Raw genomic sequence first — 22,460 nt, forward strand, 5'->3', positions numbered from 1 at the left:
GTGCTTTATCCACCTTTATTCTGTCCAAATATTTCTGGACCATATCACTTTTGAGCCATTGTGGATTTGGGGCTGTGTGACTACCAACCCCATTATGGACATGAGCTCCCCCCATGCTCCTTTGTATACACAGAGCTGAAGAAAGTATTTAATAAATTAGCCTTCCGTTTGTCCCCAGTCACCCACTCCAGATTATTTTGTAAAGGGCCTACATGCTCAGACTTGACCTTTTTACTATTAATATATTTGAAGAATTTTTTGGGGTTTGTCCTACTATCTTTTGCCATCTGTCTTTCGTTTTGAATTTTTGCATCCTTTATTTCCTTTTTACATATTCTGTTATATTCTTTGTAACATTTAAATGACACTAGTGTTCCTTCATTTTTATAAGCTCTTTTCTTATAGTTTATAGCTTTTTTAACTTTGACAGTGAGCCACATAGGTTTTATTTTTAGCCTTTTAAACTTATTGCCCATGAGAATATACTTTGCAGTGAGATCACAAACAGTCTTTTTGAAGAATTCCCATTTTTTTTCTGTGCCCATTGATGCCAATATTCTCTCCCAGTCTAGGTCCTGGAGAGCAGCTCCCATCCTTGGAAAATTTGCTCTCTTGAAATTAAGTGTTTTTATCTTTCCCGTATGTGATTTTTGCTTACAGCTAACATCAAATGAAATCATGTTATGGTCACTGCTACCCAGGTGTTCCTTTATCTGAACATTAGTAATACGCTCTGCATGGTTTGAGATTACCAGGACCAACAGAGCATCATTCCTAGTTGGGGCCTCAATAAACTGGAAGATAAAATTGTCCTGTAATAGGTTTATACATTTTTGCCCTTTAACTGTCCCAGCAGTGCCATTACTGCAGTCAATTTCTGGGTTGTTAAAATCCCCCATTATTATCACTGTCCCAGCCCTTGCAGCCCTTTCCATCTGTACAAGGAGCCGATTCTCCACCTCCTCATTAACATTGGGTGGTCTTTAACAAACTCCAATGATTCCACCCATAATGCTTCAGACTCATCACACTCTCGATCCACCAGGTCCTCTTTCCCAGTCGCTTTGAGATCACTTCTCACATAAAGACAGACCCCCTCCACCTTTCCTTTTTACTCTGCCTTTCCAAAAGAGTGCATAGCCAGTAATATTAATAGCCCAGTCATGTGAGGAAAGAAGCCAAGTTTCAGCAATACCGATTACATCATAGCTCTCCTGATGCACCAGAGCTTCCCACTCACCTATTTTGCTTGGCAGACTTCTTGCATTGGTGAACAAACATTTTAATGCATTAATATATTTTGACTGGTCACATACTATCCTCTTGGGTGTTCCGAGATTGCAACTAGGACGTGCTACTATACTTACCTTGGGTTTATGTGCTTTGGTTACCCTACCACTAATGCCCCTAATATTACCCTCTGGAATATGTTCCACTCTGACTATCTCTATCTCTGGACCCTCCCCCCCCCCATTGCCTAGTTTAAAAACCCCTGTACCTATTTGGCCATCCTTATTCCCAGCTGATCTGCACCCTCCTCATTTAGGTGCAGTCCGTCCCTTCTATAGTACCGGTTATCGACTGAGAAGTCCTGCAAGAACCCAAACCCCTCCTTAGTACACAGCTCTTCAGCCACTTGTCTACTTCCCTAATCTCCCTCTGCCTTTCTGGTGTGGCTCGATGTACCGGTAGTATTCCTGAAAATACTACCTTGGAGGTCCTTTTCCTCAATTTAGCTCCCAAGTCCCTAAAATCATTCTTTAGGACACTCCATCTGCCTCTGACTTTGTCATTGGTGCCAATGTGCACCATGACAGGTGGGTCTTCCTCAGCCCCTCCCAGTAATCTGTCCACCAGATCCGTGATGTACTAGAAAAAATAAATACATAAAAATTCCATAAATATATCCCACAGTTTTCGGATGCTATAACTTATGCTCAAACCAATAAATATAAGCTTATTGGAATTTTTTCTTTAACCAATGTGTAGCAATTGTCAGAGGTTATCAAATACCACCAAAAGAAAGCTCTATCTGTAGGAAAGAAGTGTCGCACAATTGTCAAATAAAGTAACGCAGTGCCACATCACAAAAAATAGCCTGGTCATAAAGGGGCTAAAACCTTCCGGGGGGCAAGTGGTTAAAGTGTATTTTTCCCAAAAAATTGCATTTGACAAACCGCTGCGCAAATAGCATGCGATATAAAAAATTGTAACAGCCACCATTTTATTATCTAGGGCCTCTGCTAATTATATATACATGCATACATACACACAATATTTTTATATATATATATATATATATATATATATATATATATATATATATATATATATATATATATATATATATATATATTATTTATTATGTTTGGGGGTTCTAAGTTTTCTAGCGAAAAGAAAAGTACAGATTTTTACTTGCAAACAAAAAGTATCAGAATAGGCCTGGTCGTTAAAGCAGAGTTCCTGTCATTTGTTGGTTTATTAAAAGTCAGCAGCTACAAAAAGTATAGCTGCTGACTTTTAATAATCAGCCACTCACCTGTCCCACAGTCCAGTGGTGCACTCACCCACCATGTGTTTTCCCTGCGACCTCCGTCGGCGGCGCCGGCACCTCTACTATGGGCCCCCGGCTGCAACATCTTGCGGTTTCACAGCCAGGTGCCCACTGCGCATGCGCAAGCGATGCTGCGCTCTGTGACTGGCCATGATGTCTCCTAGGACCTGTCATATGTCCCAGAAGACTTTGCGAGGGAGAGCTTCTGCTACCAGTCGCCTAGGTGACTGGAACAGAGGTGGGAGCAGGTACCTGTCAAATTAGGGTAACCACTCCCCCCCTCCTCCCCAAAAGCTCAGTTTCACAAATAGGGAATGCTAACTGTCACATTGGTTGTGCTCTCAACATATCTGTCAAACCATCCAATGGCTGGTGTCATAATTGATCACATGTGCAGCATCATGGCACTTGATATTTAAACAGAGGCCAAGATGGCAGTTTCACTGTACGAACCTACATGTTATACCTACTAAACATCAATAGACGACGCCAGATGAAGGAATATAACGACTGCCCCTTTTCTCTCTTTTTTTCCCTTATGTTTCAACATGCAGTTGTTTTTTGCTCTGCAATGCTCCTAGTCCTGTTCCAAGTGAAGCCTTCTGGCACAAAAAAAAAAAAAATACTTTATCTGTGGAACATTTGAACATCGGTTGAACTTCCAGGAAACTTTTAAAGGCTATGTTTGGGACTAAAGCTACATAGCGGACTTTGTTTTTTCTATTTTGGTTCTGGTATAATGGCAGGGGGGTTTGTTTCAGTTCAAGCTCAGTTCCCAGCACTCCTGGGTATTTTGGCACCAATTTAGGGTGGTGGAGCCCTCTTATTTTAGTTCACATTGTGACGTTGTTTTTGCTTGGGCTCTCGGGTTCCAGCAACACAGTTTCTGGACTCTATTGTCATGATTAACCAGATTAAAAGAGTATCTTGGAATGTACAGGGGTTAAATAACAATTCAAACGAGCCATGGTGTTTCAATATCTTAAGAAGTCTGGACCACATTTCGTCCTCCTGCAGGAGACACACTTGGATGGGAACAGGGTTCTTGCCCTGCGAAGGCCCTCGATACAAAAGGCATTTCATGCAACTTACTCAACTTTTGCAAAGAGAGTATCCATTCTAGTCAGTAAGGCTGTTCCATGCCCTATCCACCAGGGGTTCTCAGATCCGGGCGGGACGATATGTGGTAGTCGTTCTAAAAATTCCACCAATGGATGCTACTCGCATTTGTCACAGTCCCATCGCTCGTCAACCAGGATAGACCTGGCTTCTGGCAACCCAGATTTGCTGCCATTTCTGCAGTGGGTTGAATATTTAGCGTGGGGCATATCTGATTACAATCCACTTTCCCTCTCCTTGACGTTTCCTGCTGGGAGGGGGTCACGGAGCTTGAAACTCTCTTCTGGTTGGTTGCAGAATGATGGGGTGTCCTCTCATATGCTTGACTCGATTACAACATATTGGAAGGCTAACAATGAGTTGGCAGACCCTCTCATAGCATGGAGCGGGTGGAGCTGAATGCTGAGATTCTTTTACTGCAGGAAAAGGAAATAAAATGTGCAGAGAGCAACCCTGGTAAACCCTTGGATTCCTCCTACTCTGCCCTGCTAGAGGCCAGGTGTCTGCTCTCCTTGCATTTCAATAACTTGGCACATACGGAGCCTGGTCACAGAGCCAATTCTCTTTTTGAAGAGGGCAATAAAAATGGTAAATTGTTAGCCATGTTGGTGGCTGACTATAGCCAGATTTCGAATATTTCCATCATCAGAAGAAGAAATGGAGACCTAGCTAACAGACCTAGCTAACAATCCTTCTGGTATTATGGTTGATTTTAGGGAATTTTTTTCCAATCTATATGCACCCATTCCAAAATATGATCAGACAGCTCTGTTTGCACTGTTGAAGAGTCTTGTACTCCTGAGTTTGTCAGACTCAGACTGGCTAGCTCTGCATGCCAAGATCACTACCAAAGAGGCAGTTTTAGCCAGCTTTGCCTTTCCGCCACACAAGGCCCCAGGGCCAGATGGGTTTCCTGCTGACTTTCACAAGAAGTATGTAGATCAGTTGGTGAAGTAGAACAGTAAGGTATCGAACCAGGCAGAACTTAAGCAATGCAGGTTTATTAACAGCTGGTAACATACAGGTTTATGTTCAAAGTATTACAAGATACAGGTCTAATTTATACAGTTTCTTACAATGCAAGCATATTAGATATAGATATTCTTATTCTCCAACCAAATTGAAACAATTGTGAATTGTTCTCACTTTGAACCAGAATGGGTCTTTTCTGCCAATTCTTGAGAACCCGTCACCTGATAGGGACCAGTCGATCGACCAGTGGTCTGGTCCCATCAGAGTTTTGGGTTCCTGCTTGACCAAGTTCATGAGGGAAATTCACCTGAGATCACACTCTGTAACAAGTTAAGAAGTCTTCTCTGACTCGTACGAGGAGACAAGTTACAGACAGATATTTGCCCATTGGTTCTGACCTCTATGACCCTTGCAATAGGACAGCATACACAGAGTTCTGCCTTATGAGCTCCTATCTGACTTGTCTAACAATTGTAGAGCTTGCATTTATATACCCTTTTACAAGCCTCTCTCAGCCATCTGTCCTAGATATGATTGGTCGCTAAGATCTACGTCAATATAACCAACCATAATTCTGACACCTGTTCTACAACCAGATAAACTTAATTACTCCCAGAATTCCTATATGTTCATTAAAGTGATTTATAACTGCTTTTGCTCAATTAAAAACACCTGTATAGAGACAGTCTGGCACCCAGCTGTGTTATCAAACCCTCCTTATCTTTATAAGATTTACCTAAGTTCAAGAATTACAACCTTAAGAGAATGAACTTTCAATAACCCCACCAGATGTGTTATATGTGTTACTGTATAATGTTATGTGTAAAAGTACTGCAGCAACATCCCATCTGACCTATCAGACCTGTACGTACACAATTTCCCCCCTCTGTTTGCGAAGGTGAGGCTGCTCTTGGACTCATGGCACAAAGGGATTCACTCATGGTTCGGTAGATGTAATTTGCTGAAAATGTGCATCTTACCCAAATTTCTATACCTCTTTCAGGCTCTGCCGATCAAAATTCCACCCGCATATTTTAAACAGGTGCAGGCATTATTTACCCGTTTTGTCTGGGCACAAAGGCAGCCTCGGATACCACGCTCCCAACTTTCCCTACCGAAACCTTATGGGGGGTTGGCGCTCCCGGACGTCAAGCAGTATTACTCTGCTGTACACTTGGGTAGGATGTTAGATTGGAGTCGCAACCTTGACGCTAAGTTATGGGCCCAAATTGAGCAACAACAGTGTTCTATCCCATTGAAGACAGCTCTCTGGTGCAGAGATGCACTACCGCGAGCGGTGAAATCCCACCCCATCATAGGTAACACGATCTACCAAGGCGCGAAGGCGGCACTGCAACATTCCCCGATGACCACGACGTCACCGTTGACACCGATCCTAGGTAACCCCAGATTTGCACCACACAATTTCAGTCGCTACGGAACTCCAATCTCTCCACGGCCTCTCAGTTCGTAATACGGGGTAACTGGACTTCCATCCCAGATCTTATGGACCCTTCCGGTCCGTATCGTCTGGATTTCTGGAACGCCGCACGCTTACACCACTTTCTTCATTCTCTCCCAAACCCCCTACATTATGCTAGACCAATTACCACATTCGAAGAATACTGCTCTGACACTGAACCGATTTCCCGAACCCTTTCTAAAATGTATGTCTTACTAAATACGCCTACACAACCACCACGCGTTGCAGGTCTCACAAAATGGGAAGTGGTTCTAGGCCGCACCTTTACGCAAACCCAAATTAATAATATACTGCGGTTCGCTCTGAGGTCCTCGCTATGCACAAAAATACAGGAGATGAACTATAAAATCCTTGTAAGGTGGTACTTAACGCCTAGTCGCCTGCACCTTATCTACCCTGATGTGTCTGAGTGCTGCTGGCGCTGTCGCGAGGAAAGGGGCACAATTCTTCACATCTTCTGGTCCTGCCCCAGGCTTTCGGAGTTTTGGGCAGCGGTCCGGACCATCTCTCAAAAATTTACAGAGTGGCAAATCCCGAATGACCCAGCCTTCTTTTTACTGCATGTTTCAGACATACCCCCTAGGAAATACACACGATCGATACTACGTCACCTAACGAACGCAGCCAAATCCTGCATCCCCTTGCTCTGGAAACAACAGACACCACCTTCCGCGGCAATGTGGGTGCGGAAGGTGGAAGATATAAACAAAATGGAAGATCTGGTGCTAACAGCCCAAGATCGACAGGAAGCATATCGAAAGACTTGGTCTCTTTGGAATGCGTTTGTGTACTCGGACGAGGGCAAGGACCTGTTTGGCAATTAATTGACTTACTGCCTGTATCTGGCAGACCGCATTGGGAACGCCGATCCCACCCCTCCCTCCCCACCACCTCCTTCCCTTGTCTTTCCCTCTCTCCCCCCTCCACCCCTCTCCCCCATCTCTCCTCCTTTTCTGTTACTCTCTTACTTTTATCTCAGTTTTCACTCTTTCTCTTGGCCGCGGCCCCAAACCTGCTCACGGTGACCTTATGCCGAGGCGCTAGATTAGACCTCGGCATGACCGATTCCTGTGGAGTGGCAAGGGCACCTTTACCAGCTCTGGCCAAGTGGGCGACGCCTACAAGGCCGGAAGATAGGGCATGGTATGTTGCTGAATCATATGTTGCCATACCAGTACATGTAAAGCATGTTTGTAAAGGTTGCGACCTCTTTTGTTTCAATTGTTACTGTTTGTTTTGGGGCTTTACCCCATATGTGTGTTCTTGATACTCATAATAATAATAAAACGATATTTGCAAAAAAAAAAAGTACTGCAGCACTTACAATATATATATATATATATATATATATATATATATATATATATATATATATATATATATATATATATATATATATATATATATAGACACACACAAAGCAATTTCTTCAATATTGCCTAATTATTAACATACATATATATATATATATATATATATATATATATATATATATATATACATATATTTCCTTATTCACTATATTTTAACAGTTTCAATGAGGGCTCAAGCAGACCTTTCTTTGACCTTGTCAAACTTAATTTAATATTCTTTACATAACTTTCCCGTATGCCACCTAATTATTTTAACCACCTGTTTTCTTATCTTTGACGGTGCTTATCTTATCAGCTATATTTCAACTACTGTCAAAAGTTCTCTCTTCTTCCTATTAGTGAATTTAAAAACTATGAAGTATCCTAATGAACTTTCACCCAGTAAACTATCTTATAAAAAATATCATTAAGTTCAACATTTAAAATTAAATTTTTCTAAATCTATGGAAAACAGTATACATTATTAAAGAATAATAATTGTTGCTTTACATATTGAATAATAATATTGATACGGCCACTACAATATAACAACAATAATATGAATAACGTAAAATATATATTGGTTAATATGAAATTCTACTACATTGGCCCCCAGACTTACTGCACTTTTATATAACTGCTTGCAACAACAGAGGCTCCCTGACTCAATGCTTGAGGCATACATTGTTCTCTTATTGAAACCGGGTAAGGACCCCTTGAATGCTCTTCCTACAGACCTATAGCCTTACTAAATATGGACCTGAAAATTATAACGAAACTGTTGGCTAATAGACTTGCTGGGGTTATTTCCTCACTGGTAGATATTGATCAGACGGACTTTATGCCTGGCAAATCTACTGACACGGACCTGTGAATACTCTTTACGCACATACCCCGTTTCCCCTAAAATAAGACATAGCGTGATTGTCGGTGATGGCTGCAATATAAGCCCTACCCCTCAAATAAGCCCTAAAGTCCTTGTAGGTCTTATTTCCAGGGTAGGGCTTATTTTCGGGGAAACGGGGTAGGGCTTATATTGCAGCCAACACAGACAATCACGCTAGGTCTTATTTTAGGGGAAACAGGGTACAACTACCTAACCTTGACTCCCCTACTAGAATCATAGTTTGTATCGGTATTGAAAAGGCCTTCGATTCAATAGACTGGCAATATATGCTCAGTTCTGGAGTAAATGTGCTGCGGCAGTCTTCAGAACATGGATTTCACTTCTCTATAGCAACCCCAAGGTAGCGACACGGTTGGGTATTAATATGTCCCCTTTCTTTTCGGTGGGTAAAGGCACCAGGCAGGGTTGCCCTCTGTCACCCTTCCTATTTGCTCTCATGATGGAGCCACTGGCGATTGCCCTAAGATTATCACCAAAGGTTGGGGCGATCAGAGTAGGTACCATTGATGAACACCTGGCACTCTATGCTGATGATTTGTTGCTGTTCCTATAGGACCTGAGGGAATCACTGACAGCGGCTTTGCAGATAATGAATAAATTCATTACTTTCTCTGGTTTAACTGGAACATATCATCTATCATGCCACTGGATCCAGGTGCAAAAGAGGTGGCGGACCATAATTTGCCATTGAAATGGGTGTCCACAATTACATATTTAGGAGTCAAAGTCACAGCAAATACTGCCGACTATGTGCCCCTTAATCTGACATCTTTACTGGCTCTCTTTAAACAGATGGCCCAAGCGTGGCAAAAAATAGGATTTTTGTACTCACCGTAAAATCCTTTTCTCTGTAATTCACCGACCGACCGACACAGCTCCACTCTGTAACTAAATAGGTTGTTTAGCCTGGCATTAGGAGAACTAGGCAAAATTGTTACACAATACACAGAACTTTTAGTCCCGCCCCGGGGGGCGGACCCTGTGCTAAGAACACTCCCCACTGCTCCCAGCAGATTCAGTACGACAACAAGCAGTATAACGTAGAGCAAAGGAGGGGTGGGTGCTGTATCGGTCGGTGAATTACAGAGAAAAATCCTATTTTCTCTTATATTCACCGACCGACACAGCTCCTCTCTGTAACTAAATGGGACGTCCCCAAGCAGTGCCAAACGAGGGGTGGGAAAAAACAGCATAAAAACCTCATCCACCAAGGCAAGTGGGAACTAGTGAAAACTAAACCCACAAAAAAACAGCAGTGTGTGGATAAACACAACCATATAACCGGGTATCCTCAACAGGAGTGAACCCCAAGACCGCAACATTGCGGAAGTAATGCAACAGTGCATTAACAAAAACAGTACTGCATTTTTATCGAAAAATCTGGAAAAAACTCAATTGCAACTACACGGCCACCTGCAAAACTTTGCGGCCAAAACAAGCATCAGCCGATCCACTGACGTCTACCTTGTAGAACTTGGTAAACGTATAGACAGACGACCAGGTCACCGCCTTACACACCTGAGCGACAGACGCTTGGTGTCCGAAGGCCCAAGACGTTCAAATTGCTCTTGTAGAGTGGGCCGTGACTGGAAAGGGGGGCACCTGCCCCTTCAAGGCGTAGGCTTGGACTACAATCTGTCTGATCCACCTGGAAATGGTGGCCGACGAGACAGCCATGCCTTTCCTAGGACCAACTACCGAAACAAATAGTGAGTCTGACTTTCCCGAAAGGGAGCTGTGGCAGACAAGTACACCTTCGGAGCCCTAACCACATCGAGAGCGTGAAGGGCCACCTCCTTGGGGTGCTTCGGCTTAGGACACAACGATGGTAATACAATGTCCTCATTGATATGAAAAGCCGAAATCACCTTCGGTAGAAAGGACAGTTGCAGACGCAACACCACCTTATCCCTGTGGATGACCAGATAAGGCGACTTGCAGGACAAGGCCACCAATTCTGAAACCCTCCTGGCCGATGTGATGGCAACTAGAAAAAAACACCTTCTGTGAAAGGGTCAACAGGGGAATCTCTCTGATATTCTCAAACGGCGGCTTCTGAAGCGCCGACAACACCAGGTTCAAATCCCATGGGGGTAACATAGGACGCACCAGAGGGACTACATGTCATACCCCCTGAACAAAGGTACTCACTAATGAGTGAGACGCCAGGGGTCGCTGAAAAAAAAGACAGCCAGGACTGAAATTTGCCCCTTAATGGTGCTCAACACCAATTTCTGGTCCACTCCATGCTGAAGAAACAGCAGGATCCTGGATATAGAAAAGGAGCGCAGATGCCACACTTTCTCCTCACACATGGAGATGTAGGCCTTCCAGGTACGATGGTATATCTTCCGTGAAGATTTTCGCACCCTCAGCATAGTTGGAATCACCGAGTCCGACAGACCCCGGTTCCTCGCACCTGGCTCTCAATAGCCATGCCGTTAAAGCCAGCTATGGTAAAGCAGGGTGAAAGATTGGACCTTGAGATAGGAGGACCTCCCTCAGTGGCAGTCACCAGGGAGCGTCTGCCACCAGATGCACCAGGTCTGCGTACCAGGGCCACTGAGGCCAATCTGGGGCAATCGGGAGAACTGGAATCCCCTCGGCTTCCACTCTGCGAAGCATACGTGGCAACAGTTTTAGCGGAGGAAAGGCGTAGATCAGCTGGTACTGATCCCACGGAGCCACCAGCGCGTCTGCTCACGGATCTCTTGTTCTGGACACGAATCTTGGCACCTTCCTATTGAGTTGGGAGGCCAAGAGATCTACATCTGGCATGCCCCACTTCAGGTACAGCAGCTGGAATATCTCTGAATGCAACGCCCATTCTCCTGGGTCCAGCATCTGACGACTCAGATAGTCCGCCTGCCAATTTTCCACCCCTAGGATGTAAATGGCTGACCGGGCCGTAACGTTTCGCTCTGCCCACCAAAGTATGTGAGCGACCTCCCGAGCAGCGGCTGAGCTTCTTGTTCCCCCTTGGTGATTTATGTACACCACAGCCGTGGCGTTGTCTGACTGAATCCTGATCGGACGCCCTTGAAGATTAATCAACCAAGTGTGGAGGCCCAGCCTGATCGCTCTCAATTCGAGCAGATTGATCGGCAACTTGGATTCCTCTCGCGACCAGAGGCCCTGAGCCGACTGAATCCCCATCACTCCACCCCAGCCAGACAGACTGGCGTCCGTAGTGATCACCATCCAGTTCAGAGGAACGATTTTCCGGACTGAATCACCGGGGACCTCAACCACCAGATCAGGGAGTCCCTTACTGCTCGGCTCACCTGGATCTGCCGATCCAGGGACAACGGAGATTTGACCCATTTTGTCAATATCTCCTTCTGCAGGACTCTGGTGTGGAACTGGGCATAAGGTACAGCCTTGAAGCCGGCCACCATGAGTCCCAGCACTCGCATGCAAAAGCGGAGCGACGACCACTTGCAGTTCATCAGTAAATTGAAGTTGAAGCTATGTGAAGCCACGTTGCGAAACGCGTTGACGTTTGTGTGGATAGTAGGCTCCCTTCTGGGCACGAATCAAAGTATTAGCAGTTTGGATCAGAAATATGGAATATCTGAATGAGTGAGCATCTGAACGGACACCTGTTTGAAAGGATTCTGGCGCAGTCAATTGCAAAAGTCCCTGGAGTGGATTCAGTATAACAGAGGTGGTGTGACTTGGATGTTATAAAATAAGTGGTGAAAGATCCTATTTTTATTGGACTTTTGAAAGATTGCATCCAAGTATTCAGCTTGTCTGATGAACGAACGGCCGCCTGAGAATCTCATATATACATTGAGACAGTAAATCTGAGTGAAATCCCCAGGGTATGGTAAGCCAGTGTGTCCGATAATCATTCATTTTTGGTGCAAGGCATCTTTTATGGAACTGCTGAATATATGGAACTTTCAAACAGTCATAGTATCATAGGAAAGTCTGACATGTGTTACAAATAGTGCACCTTAAATACGACTGAGGTTGGATATAGCCAGTTCACTGCCACTGATTGTTACATTTTCAGTATTGACTGCCATTTATGCCGCTGCTTGCAAAGGACTAAAAGTGAAGGTTTCACATGATTAAATGTCGGGTTCAGGTTTGCTACACTCTGCTACAAGTGATTAAGTAGAAGGAGACTCAGAGTTATAATAATTGATTGAACTGAGAGATCTTCATGAAACTTTTATAATCACGAGCCACAAACTGGTAGTGGGCTTCCCCTACTGCCAAACGCAGAAATTTTTGATGCCGAAGGCAAATGGGTATGTGCAGGTAAGCATCCTGGATGTCCAAGAAGTCCCCCTGATGGAGTGCAGCAACTACTGAGCGAACTGATGCCATTCTGAACCTCTGCACTTTTACAAAGTGATTGAGGGCTTTTAAGTCCAAGATTGGACGTACCCCTTCCTTCGTGGGAACCACAAACAGATTTGAGTAGAACCCCTGGAAGCGTTCCAATTCCGGAACTGGTACAATCACCCCGATTCAGCAAGTCCCATACTGCCCCTAGCCGGGCCTCCCGGCGAACCGGGTATGCTGGAGGGGAAGAATCTTGTAGCCGTTGGAAATCAGATCGCAGACCCATTGGTCGGATAACTGGGAGGTCCACCAGGGCTGCAAACTCCCGAAGATGACCCCCCCCACCCGACATGCAGGTGGGGGCAAACCTTCATGCGGTAGCACTTTTGTTCGCAAGCTTGTTAGGCTTGTGGTTCCAGGGACGCTTCTGGCCGTCCGTGGATGTCCTGTCGGCTGGGGACGTTTTGCTGAAGCACCAGGCGGATGAAAAAGCCACCACTAGCTGTGCCTGTAGTCCCTAGGAGGTTACCCAGATGCAGAGTGTAGAAAACTGTGTCGGCAGCAGCTGTCTATAATAGCGGTGAAACGTTCTGCAGAGCTTGCTCCAGCATTCAGCAAAGAGCCATCCAGCGTCCTGTACACACAGGGGACACAGGAAACAGCCTGTGAGAGCACATGTAAAGCTGTCACAAGAGAGCTGCAGATAAAAGAGCGCTCAGGCTTCAGAAAAATGGCCACCAATGCAACTAATAGGAGAATCCCATAGAAGATGGCTGCTGAGGCTCACAAGGGGAACCTTCTTTTCCCACAGTCAAGATGGCCGCCGGTGACAGGACAAACCCAGAACAATGCTGCCTGCCTACAGCCAGAACACCTTCACAGACACTTTTTGGGACCCCCCCCCCCCCCCCGACCGGGACCAGGACCAACGCTAGCCGTACCCATCCCCACGGGTGAGACACCCACCCAGCAAACCCCCCACAGCGCATGCAGCCACCCCCCTCAGAGGGGGGGGGGGAGAGGGAGATAGGGACTAGAGAGAAGATAAGGAGATGAGGTTGCCCCCGAATCGACCCCCCAGGGAATGCCCAGCTGCTCACCCCACCAAAGTAGGGAGAGCCATACTTACCAGTCCTGAAGAGCTGGGAACCATTCCATCACAGACCTACTCCTGTGCAGTTACAGGGTAGTTGTTAGCCCGGTATTCTGTGATCCAGACATCAGTAGCCCGGTCATATGTATACCCCAGAGCATTGAAGCTCACCGACCACCTCTGGAGATGAGGCATGTCGTGGCCTGCTGAGCCTTAGCTGCGGCCTGCACCACGCTCAATGGCCGGACTGGGGAGACTACAAGGATAATCGTTAACCAGCCTGTCATCCAGCTGGCAGTTGATGAAAGATCCTGGGATCTTCTATCCTGCTCAAAAAACATGAAACCTGCAGAAAAAGCCATGGACCAAGAGGGCCCGCAGGGTTCCTAGGTCATTCTCCTTACTAGGCAAAATAAAAACTGAATCTGCTAGGAGCAGTGGGGAGGGTTGTTAGCACAGGGTCCGCCCCCATGGGACGGGACTAAAAGTCGTGTATTGTGTAACAATTTTGCCTAGTTCTCCTAATGGCAGGCTATACAACCCAACCCATTTAGTTACAGAGAGGAGCTGTGTTGGTCGGTGAATATAAGAGACACTTCAATTGTCATTAATAGGGAGGATTAACCTGCTGAAGGTGAACATTCTCCTGGTTATTTTAGATTTTCTAAGACACGCATCAATATGGATACCTAAATCATTCTTTAAAAAGTTGCATAGCATCATCAGTTAATTTCTATGGTCCCCTAAATCACCCTTCAGGAACCCTGGGGTCAGGGAGGTTTAGCATTGCCAGATTGGAGGAAATACTACACAGCGAGCCAGATGGTGTTTGCTCACCGCTGGCCGATTTCCGATGCTGGGGACTCAGCCACGGTATTAGAGGCGGCACACCTGGGATCCCGAGTCCAAGATTGGCCATTCATAGGAGGAACCAAGTCGGATCTTCCCCTTACAATATCTATGAAAGCCACCCTCAAGGCATGGGGAGAGGCGGTTAGACTGGCCTGCCCTAATCATCCGGGCTTTTCTTCCACAACCCCCCTGTGGATGAATCCCAAATTGCCTCACTTCTATTCTTTTGAGGACCCCATGGTGTGAGTATCTAGGGGGGATTAAACTACTCAAAGACAACACTAGAGAGGGAGAACTACTGACCTTTGACCAGCTTAAATGTAGACATGACCTTCCCAATTCGCACTACTTCAGATTTCTCTATCTGCGTCACATCTTCCAGGCCCAGTTTAAAGACAGAGCCATAGAGACCTTTCCCTCAGACATAGAAAACCTACTCATATCTGATGAACTTCCCAAAACACTTTCAGTTACATAAAAGGAGTTAAAAAAAAAAAAAAAAAAAAAAAAAAAAAAGAAAGAAAAGACCATTGGCAGTGGTTAAATGTAGGGAAAGGTGGGAAGTAGAGGTCTCCAACATACAGGGCGAGGACATTTGGGATCACCCCTTTCAGCACTTGGTAGCGGTGATAGACAGGATGATCCAATTTAAATTCTTGCATAAAGTTTATTATACTCCAGCTAGACTAGCTGCCATATACCCAAAGGTTCTGGCGGAATGTTGGCGGTGTACTTTTTCGCCGTTGGCTGTCGACCATATATTCTGGGGGTGCTCTCGGATCTAACAGTTTTGGACAGAGTTTATCTCCTGCATAGCAAAGGTCCTGGTGGTCCCCATCCCTCAGACAATTAGAGTGTGCCTCCTGGGATTGGTGAAAGAGGTGGTCCCATCTCAGGCTCACAGAACTCTTATCAATATCCTATTGATTTATAGTAGGAAGGCCATATTACTACACTGGAAGAAACCAGAGGCCCCATCCTTGCCCTTTTGGAAAGGGTTGGTAAATTCAATGATGCCCTACTATAAAGCGACATACATGTCAAGGGGATGTGGGAAGAAATCTGATAGGGTGTGGCAGGCGTGGTATAACTCAGATGTCACGATGGGGTAGGAGTCCTAGTGACCTAGACCACTATTAATTGTACATCCTCTTAATATCCTAGTCGGGGGATGGAAGGTATCTGAGGCTCAATGTACTCTAGTTTGCTTATATTGTTGGAGAATTCAGCCATAATTGTTGTATGTGTTTAAAAATACTGGGAGGCAATTGTGCACTGCAAGAGATATGTATTGAGTACCAGGTGCATTAAGGTCCGGATGCAAGGTCTGAGAGGAGTGTTGAGTAACTGAATCTTATGTTGTTGGGGGGAGGGAGGGGGAGTAAAAGACAGTCAATAAATGTCTAGTTGGTTAGTCTGAATGTTATTATAATTGTTGGCCATGTTGGCTGAATGTGTGGCTCTGTGTTGTGCAGAGTCACTTTTCTACAGTATGCTATATGAAACTCAAAAAGAATTTTACAAAAAAAAAGAAAAAACAGGATTTTTGTACTTGGTAACAGAAACAATGTATTGTCCGTGATACTTTTTTTTTTAATCTTCATTAACATACAATTTTTCAGGACAAGCTTTCGAGGTATTTCCCCCTTCTTCCAAGTCCAAGCAGTATCCATCAATTTCTTGGAGTTTATTAACCACTTGCCATCCAGTGTATGAATAAAAATGTCCTGGACAGCAAGGGGTTATACCAGGATCATGGCTGCATGCAGTACTTTTTTTTTTTTTTTAGCACACACTGCCCACACACCACAGCGACGCAGCGACGTGAACCAGGCACACCGGAGACAAGGAAGTTTGCAGTACCATGCGATGGAACTGCCCTGGAAAAACACCAAATGCAGTCCTGCCGAATCTCATATTGTGTTGCATTTCTTCTGTTTGTTCTATAATCCATGCATACCTTTATATTTTCTACAGACACATACCACGACTGCCTTAATAAACATAAAATAAAAAAAAAGACAAAATTATCTTTGTTTTGTTCATTGTAGTTTTATGTTTTGAAAATAAAATAGAAAACAAAAGATCTTAAACTATTTAACTACAGTAAGTCATCACTTCAGGCTTTAAAAGTCTTGCAGATTGATGGAGTCTCTACAGCTATATAAATAAAAAACAGTAAATAAATGGACCTTCGTGTCTGGGTCAAACAGTGGCAATACCATGATGACATTTTTGCAGAGAGAGTAAGTGAACAGTATGCTGCAGTTTCTTTTGGATGGGAGATTATTCAGGATTTTTTTTTCCCATGTGCCCAACTGTAAGCAGGAATTTAGTGGCCTCATAATCAGTAAACAGAAATTTTACAAATACAAAAATTTAAATTGAGCATAATTGACATATTGTATAGAAACCTTTCCTTACAAGGCGAAGATTAGATTTCTGGAGGCACATATAATCTGCTTTAAAGATCATTACAGTCAGTACTATGTGTGATTAGGGGGGGCTAAAACATTTATTTAAACCTTGAAAACACATCTGCATATAATCCACATACATTATACAGATTTTTACAATGACGCCAGGTCAGTATCTGCATACGTAATCAAGTCTATCCCAATGCGGTTGTGGAATGATTGGCTGATGTGTAAAAGATGAACTGTCCACAGGAATCTTTTTAGAATTTTTCCCTAAACAATACTCATACCAGGAAAACCAGGCGCTGCTCAAGCTCCCTTGTCTGCAAATGATAGCATTGCATACTAGTGGTAGAGCAAAGGTTTCATGCAGAGCGCTGAAGGAGGCAGATGGCCAAGAAAGCATTGGTCTTCTAATTCCATGTTCCCCAGTCAATAGAATCAACATTTTTCAAGGACTAACTGAAAATTATACTTTTCCTGGGAGTGGAGGGAGAGAACCAGACATTCCTGTAGATGGGCCAAGAAGTATCTGATGGGAAAAAAAACAAACACACTATAAATCAGTATACAACAAAACTTTTTGGAAAAAAAGAAATCTGTAATCGCTTTAAGTTACTGAAAATGTCTAACTTTTCAGAATCTACAGCAAATAACAATGGTACTGGACAGCACATTGACTAAGTGGTTAGCACTTCCACCTAACAGCACTAGGGTTACCAGTCAAATCCCAACCACAAAACTACCTGCCTGGAGTTAGCATGTTCTCCCTGTGCCTGCATGAGTTTCCTCCCACACTCCAAAGACACGCTGGTAGGTTAAATGGCTCCTGTCTAAATGGACCCTAGTATTTGCATATGTGAATGTGAGTTAGGTACCGTAGATTGTAAGCTCCTTGAGGGCAGGGACAGATGTGAATTTACAGTGTACAGTGTACAGTTGTGCATTCCCTGGTAGAAATTGTGAAATTTTGGTATCAATATTGAAAATATGACTGACCATACCAAAAAGTTGTCTTTTATTTAAAGAAAAGCAATCAGATTTATTATCACACCATTTTTTGGATCTTTTAAATCATAACAGGAATCACCCAAATAGCCCTGATAAAAAGTTTACATACAGACACAGGTGGTGGCACACATGGTTTAAAATGGCAATTAAAAGGTTAATTTCCCACATTTGTGGCTTTTTAAAATCACAATTGGTGCCCGTGTATAATCAGAATTTGTTAGCTCTCACATGGATTCTAAGCAGGCTAGACACTGAGCCATGAGGAGGTAGAAAAGAACAGTCAAAAGACCTGCGTAAAAAAGGTAATAAAACTTTACAAAGATGGAAAAGGAGATAAAGATATCCAAAGCCTTGCATATGCCAGTAAGTACTGTTCAATCATTTGTGGAAAGTGAACAATTTGGGGATCTCAATACTAAGCCAAGGGCAGGTAGCTCAAGAAAGATTTCAGCCACAACTGCCACAGGACCTGTTCGGAATACAAAGAAAAACCCACAGGTAACCTCAGAAAAAATACAGGTTGCTCTCCAAAAATATGGCGTGGTTGTTTTTAAGCACTATTATGATGATGTATTAATTCTCAATACTGAAAAAGATGTATTTTTTAGAGGAAAAAGTCAAAAAATGCCAGAAAATCCAATAAAAACGACAAATTTCACAACTAATAGTTTTCATATATCTAATTCTAACCAAATAAAGATAATTACTCCATCCGGAGGGCAATAAATCCTTTAGAACCCACTTATTTCAGTCCAAACCAAAAAGGAACACAAAAAACAGCTTCTACCAAAGTCGTGTGCAGTCGCACAGATTGCCTAATGCGACTAGTTAGACACGGCCGTGGTAAATATGATTGTTTATAACCTTATTTTGAAGACTCAATGTAATCCCGAAACAAACCATACATAAATCCTGTGGGAATGAAACTAAATAACGAAAGATAGTACTTAGTGCGACTTTTCCTTAAAGTCGCATCAGTACTAAAGTGTAGTTATACCAACATTCTATCAGCTAAAATAATAGTTGTAAAAATGCAACTCAATTAATATATGTGAAAAATAAGTATGACAAAAAGTGCAAGTAGGAAAAACACAACATATATAAAGAAACAGCAAATTATATAACACAGCTCGTACCCAAAATCACAGGACCTAAAATATATATATGTGTATATGTACTAAAAAATACACCTGTGGGAATTTTTTTTTAAAAATATATATAATAATGACACTCAAAATATAAAAATTAAATTACTAAAAATAAAATTAAAAAATAAAAGTGAAGGTATAGTGTCCAATTATCCAAAAAATCTTCAGTAGTGCAAATCCAACTGAAAATGTTCATAAAGTGACTTTAGTGCTTCTTGTGCAATCTTCAAAGTGACTTCCGTGCTCCCCCACAAGGTACCCCACTCACCAGAAGAATACACCCCTGCAGGGGTAATTCGCCTTTAAACCAAATCTGACGGTATCCAGCTCCTTGAACCGTGTATTTCGTGATCATTCGTATCCAAAAGGAGATTCCAATTATATCCTCATAGGAAAGAAATTATAGTCTCCATAGTGTAATCCGTATAAAAAACACAATTTATTTCCACAAAAATTACAAAAACAAAAAACAAATTTCATATACTAAAAAAATGTGGAAACACAATCCACCAAAGGATCTGCTTTATATAGACTCCATAGATTATTGATCCAATTCTCCGGTAGCAGTCCAGAAAAAACAAAAAAATAAAAAATATATAGTATTAAAATCAAACTATGGAAAAACACGCTAGTGACTCTCTGTCCCAGGAAAAACAAAAAACAGTATCAGATATAACAATCGCTCCAAGGCGATGTCCCGGGATTGGTCCTGTTTAGTTAGATAACTCTAATATTTTTAAGTCCTTTAGGATAGAGCCCTTTTTAGCGCGAATTCCAAATGAACAACGGGTACCGTTCGGTGGATACGCAGCGTGCGCTCCAACCACCGTAGGCGACCCGGAAATGACGTGGTAAGCGCAACTCCGTCGAACGCATTTCGTCATTGACGTCTTCAGTGGCGAAACGCGTTCGACGGAGTTACGCTTACCATGTCATTTCCGGGTCGCCTACGGTGGTTGGAACGCAGTTGGAGCGCACGCTGCATATCCACCGAAGGGTACCCGTTGTTCATTTGGAATTCGCGCTAAAAAGGGCTCTATCCTAAAGGGGACTTACAAATATTAGAGCTATCTAACTAAAAACAGGACCAATCCCGGGACATCGCCTTGGAGCGATTGTTATATCTGATACTGTTTTTTGTTTTTCCTGGGACAGAGAGTCACTAGCGTGTTTTTCCATAGTTTGATTTTAATACTATATATTTTTTATTTTTTTGTTTTTTCTGGACTGCTACCGGAGAATTGGATCAATAATCTATGGAGTCTATATAAAGCAGATCCTTTGGTGGATTGTGTTTCCACATTTTTTTAGTATATGAAATTTGTTTTTTGTTTTTGTAATTTTTGTGGAAATAAATTGTGTTTTTTATACGGATTACACTATGGAGACTATAATTTCTTTCCTATGAGGATATAATTGGAATCTCCTTTTGGATACGAATGATCACGAAATACACGGTTCAAGGAGCTGGATACCGTCAGATTTGGTTTAAAGGCGAATTACCCCTGCAGGGGTGTATTCTTCTGGTGAGTGGGGTACCTTGTGGGGGAGCACGGAAGTCACTTTGAAGATTGCACAAGAAGCACTAAAGTCACTTTATGAACATTTTCAGTTGGATTTGCACTACTGAAGATTTTTTTGGATAATTGGACACTATACCTTCACTTTTATTTTTATTTTTTATTTTTATTTTTAGTAATTTTATTTTTATATTTTGAGTGTCATTATTATATATATTTTTTAAAAAAAAATTCTCACAGGTGTATTTTTTAGTACAAGCTGTGTTATATAATTTGCTGTTTCTTTATATATGTTGTGTTTTTCCTACTTGCACTTTTGTCATACTTATTTTTCACATATATTAATTGAGTTGCATTTTTACAACTATTATTTTAGCTGATAGAATGTTGGTATAACTACACTTTAGTACTGATGCGACTTTAACCACTTTCAGACCGGACCATTTTGCTGGTAAATGACCAGAGGTCTTTTTACACTTTGGCACTGCGCTGCTTTAACTGGTAATTGCGCGGTCATGCAATGTTGTACCCAAACAAAATTTGCGTCCTTTTCTTCCCACAAATAGAGCTTTCTTTTGATGGTATTTGATTGCCTCTGCGATTTTTATTTTTTGCGATATAAACGTAAAAAGACCGCAAATTTTGAAAAAAAATGATATTTTCTACTTTTTGTTATTAGAAAAATCCAATAAACTCAATTTTAGTCATACATTTAGGCCAAAATGTATTCAGCCACATGTCTTTGGTAAAAAAAAAGTCAATAATTGTATATTTATTGGTTTGCGCAAAAGTTGTCACATCTACAAACTAAGGTACGTTTTCTGCAATTTACGCAGCTTTTAGTTTACGACTGCCTATCTCATTTCTTGAGGTGCTAAAATGGCAGGGCAGTACAAAACCCCCCCAAATGACCCCATTTTGGAAAGTAGACCCCCTAAGGAAATTGATAAGAGGCATGTTGAGCCCATTGAATATTTTATTTTTTTGCCTCAAGCGATTGAATAATGACAAAAAAAAAAATTTTTTTTTTTTTTTACACAAAGTTGTCACTAAATGATATATTGCTCACACATGCTATGGGCGTATGTGAAATAACACCCCAAAATAAATTCTGCTGCTTCTCCTGAGTACGGGGATACCACATATGTGGGACTTTTTGGGAGCCTAGCCGCGTACGGGGCCCCGAAAACCAAGCACCGCCTTCAGGCTTTCTAAGGGCGTACATTTTTGAGTTCACTTCTCACTACCTATTACAGTTTTGAAGGCCATAAAATGCCAAGATGGCACAAAACCCCCACAAATGACCCCATTTTAGAAAGTAGACACCCCAAGCTATTTGCTGAGAGGCATGTTGAGTTCATGGAATATTTTATATTTTGCCACAAGTTGCGGGAAAATTACAAACTTTTTTTTTTTTTTTTTTTTTTTCACAAAGTTGTCACTAAATGATATATTGCTCACACATGCCATGGGCATATGTGAAATGACACCCCAAAATAAATTCTGCTGCTTCTCCTGAGTACGGGGATACCACATATGTGGGACTTTTTGGGAGCCTAGCCGCGTACGGGGCCCCGAAAACCAAGCACCGCCTTCAGGCTTTCTAAGGGCGTAAATTTTTGAGTTCACTTCTCACTACCTATTACAGTTTTGAAGGCCATAAAATGCCAAGATGGCACAAAACCCCCACAAATGACCCCATTTTAGAAAGTAGACACCCCAAGCTATTTGCT

The 22,460-nt window shown here is 42.7% G+C and overlaps 1 protein-coding gene across 1 annotated transcript in view; it reads right to left on the bottom strand.

Annotated features, from left to right (window-relative positions):
- Positions 1-17,127: 17,127 nt before the first annotated feature.
- TOMM22 (translocase of outer mitochondrial membrane 22) overlaps positions 17,128-22,460 on the bottom strand; it is a 49,456-nt gene continuing 44,123 nt past the window's right edge. Inside the window, exon 4 of the mRNA XM_077452295.1 lies at positions 17,128-17,580. Coding sequence (XP_077308421.1) covers positions 17,518-17,580 — 63 coding nt within the window. The 3' untranslated portion in view covers positions 17,128-17,517. The remainder of the gene's footprint in view (positions 17,581-22,460) is intronic.

The sequence above is a fragment of the Lithobates pipiens genome, unplaced genomic scaffold (assembly GCF_037356315.1).
Source record: "Lithobates pipiens isolate NorthernLeopardFrog02 unplaced genomic scaffold, aLitPip1_a1.2 Scaffold_23, whole genome shotgun sequence".
Classification (NCBI taxonomy): domain Eukaryota; kingdom Metazoa; phylum Chordata; class Amphibia; order Anura; family Ranidae; genus Lithobates; species Lithobates pipiens.